We start from the raw sequence: 5,732 nt of genomic DNA, 5'->3' as shown, positions 1-5,732 counted from the left end.
CAAATTCTACTAAGGCCAAAATTATGTTGAGGTCATTTTCTTGAGTTTACTAAAATAAAGGCAGTCCATAGGAAGCCTTAGAAGACAGCGTCTTATCACTCGGCACCATATAAATAGCAAGCTTTCTTTTTTGAAAACACAGTCTGGAGATGTCTTTTCCACATGTAAATGTCAAGACACACAAGGCACACGCAAACTACTCAACCCCTCTACTGTCAGGTACAGGATCTCACAGTATTTTTGTAATCTATTGCCGTATCCAGGTAACAGGAAAAAGAAACATACCTGGTTTGCATGTTGACAAAAGTAGTATAATTGAACCTTTGTCTTCCTGAGTTTGAAAAAGGGTTGACAGAGATAAACAATTCATCTTCACTCAGAAAATGTTTTAGATCACAAAACATTTTCATCTAAGTATAAAAATGTTCAACTACTGCCACGTGTGAAGCCCCTTTACTAAATTAAATGTACTCTAGAATCAACTGAAGGTCAGCCTTTTGAACACCCCAAGTAGGCAAAAGTGACAAATTAATACCCTCCCTGAGTATTTCCATCATCTTTACTTAACCTGGTTTAATTGCAGTAAATACTTAAATTTCAGTCAGCTAATGGTTACTGCAGGGCCAAGAGGCTACACTTCACACTGTGCAGAACAGTGGCAAGAGGAGGAAGTTAGATCACTTTTTCATGCGTATCAGAAAACAGGAAAGAACCCCCCACACGTGAGCTACGCTCTCCACTGATCTGTACAGCATACTGTGACTCTTCCTGCCACGGAGGCGTCATGCTGGGGCAGCAGACATTCCTGCCAATTTGTTTTCTGAACCGGTACAGCTGGTGTGCTGTAGAGATTCTGACAGCATGGAAGTCGTCATTACTAGCACTCATCATGTATTTTTGTTGTTGTCACTGTTGAGACAGGCCTTTGCTATGTAGTACAGGCTGGCCTCAAGATGGTAGTGATCCTCATGTCTCGGTCTCCCAAGTGCTGGGATTATTGGCATGTGGTACTACATTCAGCTTATTGCGTACTTTTAAATATAAAAATACTGTAGAAATACCCAGTTAAAAATTCTGAAACTGAATTTACTATGATCAAATTTTTACTGTTTTTTCTGATCATTACAAGCTATAAAAATTTTTGGTGTATGTATACAACCATACTATATAGGTACGCATACACATATGTGTATACATGTAGACTACTCAGGCTCATATGAGCATCACTTACCAAAAGAAAATCTTTCAACTATGGGATGACAGAATGAATATAACCTGATACAAATCTGCTTGGCATATGCTTTCCATATAACCTAAGGATTGGTCTCATTTTATCCAGGATAATGGCATTATCAGAAATTAATAAAGTATCTTTAACTGGAATTAAGTATCAGTTGGTTAACTTTAAAAATAATAATTTTTGAAAAAAAAATAATTTTTGGAGCCGGGGAGATGGCTCAATAGAATAAGTGCTTGCCTGGCAAGTGCAAGGGCCTGAGTTCAATCCCCGGTTCCACACACACACAAAAAAATAATTTTCACTGGATATAACTCGGTGGTACAAGTGCCTGCCTAGCAAACACAAGGTCCAGAGTTCAATTCCCAGAACCAAAAAAGAAAAAAAAAAATTTTTTTCTAGGACTCAAGATGACTCCTTAGTGGCTGGTAACATAAATTACAGCTAATTTATGTAGAAAGAAAAATTAAATAATATGGGTACAGGCTGGGTGTGATGGTGCACGCCTGTAACCCCAGCACATAGGAGGCTGAGGCAGGAGGAGCACTGTGAGTTTGAGACCAGCCTGGGCTAGAAAGTGAGCTCAAGGCCAGCCTGAACTGCATACCAAGACAATGTCTCAAAAAGAACAGAAAAAAAATTGGCATAATGTTTATGTTTAAACAAACTCTGGTTTTTAGTTTTACTTCGAATTTACAGTAAACACATGAATATGAAAAATAAATGTATAACAAAAATACCAGTTAAGATTTTTATAATAGACAAAAGTACTAGGAATACAAAATTATCTTGATGTAGCCTTTTTATGGACATATTTGTATATATGGACAATCTTACAAATACACATGAAAATAACAAGTATAATTTGTATAATGCTAAGCATTTACAAAACATTTTTCATACATTATTTCATTTACTATAAAGAATTTCTGAACTAAACAGGTTTAATTATTTACAAAAGCATAATGCACATGTTTACTGTAAGAATATAAGTGTCCCAAATTGTACAATTTGCTTTCAAATAAAATGACAGATACCTGTTTTCTGAATTGCTTTGATATTACAAGGGACCTTTTTTTTTTTTTTGCAGAACTGGGGATTGAACTCAGGCCCTTGTGCTTGCCAGGCAAGCACTTATTCTACTAAGCTATATCCCCAGCCCCTTAGTTATTATAAAAAGCATATATATATATATATGGTACAGGGTCTTGCTACGCAGCTCGGAGTGGTAGTGATTTTCTCGTTGCAGCCTCCCCAGCACTGGATTACAGGCATGCACTACCACACCCGGACTTCCGGACTTGGTGGCCAGTGCAGCACGCCCATGGGTGGGGCCAGTGCAAGGGAATCGAACCCCAGTCCCTGTGCTTACCCAAGTAGGCGCTTAGTCTGCTGAGCTACCTTGTCGGCCCTTATATATCATTTTAAAATTACAACTTAAAAAATTCCCTAAAGATATAGTTTTTAGAGTTTTCTTCAGAATTTAAGATTCTAGCTAAGCTTTAAAATTTTGCCATCTCAAATTTCTAAATTAAAGGAAAAAAAGTTTACCAGTGTTAGGTTTTTGATCACTATCTTGCTTGTAACAGAAAACTAGTGTCACTATAATCAGGCATCTGCCTCACCCATACTAGGACAAATACACACAATCGTAATGTAAAGGACAACAGCAACTAGGAAGTGATTATAGCAGGCTGCCTTGTACAGCCTTAAGAGGTTGTAGACAATGTGTGTCCACTCTGGGACTCACAATAATTGCGTATGCTGCAGTTTTTTCCATATCCACTTACTTGTCTTGGAACAAATTCCACATTCTTTCCTGAAAACTGGTAAGCTTTATAAATTGGAGTTGAGAAACATGAAAAGCAGATTGTCTTATAGAAACTTGAAAATGCCAATCAATGTCTTACACAATGGGTACCAGATGAAAGATGTATCTTATAGACTACAACAAATGTTTTTTTCCACATAGTAAAATATAAAAGAAAAATGGACCCACTGCGGTATGTGGTCCCTGGTTGGGCCTGTGAAAGGCATCCTCACCACAGTGCACTCAGAACTTTTAGCTGTTCACTAGACAGTGGGCAACAGGGAGTAGGCCTCTAGCGAAAGCACTGTAATAATGAGGCCAGATCCTGCCAAGCTGGGGAGAGACTCAACACTGCTTTTCACAAGACTGGCCTGCAGCTGGGCGTGGTGGCACATGCCTGTAATCCCAGCCCTGGGGAGGCTGAGGCAGGAGGATCTCTGCAAGTCTGAGACCAGCCTGGGCTACAAAGTGAGCTCAAGGCCCACTTGGGCTGCATAGTGAGACCCTGTCTCAAAATAGACCAAAAAAAAAAAAAAAAGCAAGACCACACTGCTTTTCAACTCCCTTGCCAGGGTCAAGGAATGAACCCTCCTTGGAGGTCTTCTTTGGATGCACATGTACTTGGAAAGTCACCATAGGCCACATTGTTTTCTTCAGTGATGAATTAATTTTTCTTAGGAATTAATCTGTATTTTTAATCCCTCTTCTATGGACACTTCTGTATTTCCTACTTCCCAAGCAAAATGTGTTTTGTGTAAGACAACAAATATGTAAGAATGAAGTCATAGTAATTCAATATTTTTATGGTTTCCAAAGTGTCATTATTTTACATTACTATCAAAGGAAAAACACCTTCAATAAAAGTAACCAATTTGGATACTGTTAGTAACAAAGATTTTTAAAACTGATTTTCCCTCTCAGAATGCGCTGTAAATGTTCTCAGCATTAGGTGTCTCCACCTAAAGAAACCTCAATCCTGCACTTTTCTCTGCCTAAGGAACAGTCCTGTAGCTGAGGTACGCACGTGCGAGGAGCCCTTTCATAGGTTCCTGGACAGTGCGCAGACATTGTTTCCTACTCCCCACAAGCTCCTACAAATATTTACAAAGGTACAGGTACACTCCCAAAAGCCCAGCAACAACTGCTGTTACCCTTAACAAGAAGCACTGTTTTCAATTACAGGAAAAGTTTATTACAGTTTGCAAGATTGACATTTCTGGGAGGAAGGCACCGGGATCATATTTTTACTATCTTTGCATAGGGCACGGAGGAGGTAAATTCCTGCTCTGGAGTTTCAAAACCTCTCTCATCTTGGCGTGGCGCAGCTCCTTGGTGAGGTAGCCTGGCTTCAGAGCTTAAAGCACTTCTCACTGTATCTGTGAATGGTCACGCAGCCGTGGTAGGACACGGGCCTGGGCATGGCAGCCACACCTGTGATGATGCTTGTCGCGGGATCGTAACACAGGATAGTGTCTGTGGCCTCTCCATTCTCCCGTCTTCCACCCAGGATATATATTTTACCATTGCACACAGACATACCACAGTTTTCCTGTTTAACCAAATACATCAGAAAATCAACTGCTGAAGATGAAATAACAAACTGAAAAGTAAAATAAGGCTTTATCATGGGCAAGAAGGGGGCATGACACAGCTACCACTCCTTCGCCAGCTCCTGCCCTGTGTGTGTGTGTGTGTGTGTGTGCTCAAGAGTTCTGCAGGTATCAAGCGGACACTAAAATAATTTTTGTTAGTAAAAGGGGCCAAGACGTGGAAGGCAGGTGGTGTGACAGACTGACAAGGTCTGAACTCAGTGGCAGCCCAACAAAAGCCTCTTTGTAGAGCCTGACTTGCTTCTGCTACAGAAGGTTCATTATTATAGAAACTAACTACTGCATGCATTATTCACTTCAGAGGATGAGTGACAAGTTGAATGAAAGTCATGATCAAATGAACAAAACACTGTTATTACAAAGAGCTCTTGGTGGGGACACAGAAATGCCCCAAATAATGTTTTACAGTTAACTTCCCACATAATGGAATTCTTAGCTCAATTTTACTTGTGTATCAGTAATTTTTTTCTTTTTTTTTGCGGAACTGGGGACTGAACTCAGGCCCTTGTGCTTGCCAGGGAAGCGCTTATTCTACTGAGCCATCTCCCCAGCCCTGGTAATATTATTATATAAAACATTTTTGTGTGTGTGGTACTGGAGACCGAACCCAGGCCCTCTGCCAGCGGTTCTATCACTGAGCTACATCCCCAGCTCCTTGTTGTGAACTAGGTCTCACAAGTTACCTATGCTGGCCTTGAGGTTTGCTCACCACCTTTGAGCCTCTGAGTATACACGTAGGTACCACCCACCCACCTTACTGCCTGTTAATATGCTGGTTTCACACAACTAACAATGAAGTAGGTCCACCAATGATTTCAATAAACATTTTTACTTGGCCAGATATGCTATATATACATTTTGCTCTAGTAAAAATTAATCTTTTTTTTGAGACTAGCTCAGCTGGCCCTGGGGGCGGGGCTGGCGTGGCATTTGGTACCAGGATCGGACTGCTTGCCTAAGCTTTCCTAGGCAGGCGCTTTAGACTGCTGAGCTATCTCACCGGTCCCCAGACATGAAGTCTTGGTGCACTTATAGTAGATCTCTTTTGGTCTGAAATAATTAGTGAGTACTTAAA

General features: G+C 40.4%; 1 protein-coding gene across 1 annotated transcript in view; it reads right to left on the bottom strand.

Annotated features, from left to right (window-relative positions):
• Nucleotides 1-4,014: 4,014 nt before the first annotated feature.
• Klhl24 (kelch like family member 24) overlaps nt 4,015-5,732 on the bottom strand; it is a 51,001-nt gene continuing 49,283 nt past the window's right edge. The window contains exon 8 of the mRNA XM_023700649.1: nt 4,015-4,596. Within this exon, the coding sequence (XP_023556417.1) occupies nt 4,396-4,596 (201 nt within the window). The 3' untranslated portion in view covers nt 4,015-4,395. The remainder of the gene's footprint in view (nt 4,597-5,732) is intronic.

This window comes from Octodon degus, unplaced genomic scaffold, assembly GCF_000260255.1.
Source record: "Octodon degus isolate 3935 unplaced genomic scaffold, OctDeg1.0 scaffold00126, whole genome shotgun sequence".
In the NCBI taxonomy this organism is placed as follows: domain Eukaryota; kingdom Metazoa; phylum Chordata; class Mammalia; order Rodentia; family Octodontidae; genus Octodon; species Octodon degus.
The sequence above is the reverse complement of the archived record's forward strand: the minus strand, read 5'-3'. Positions and strand labels throughout refer to the sequence as shown.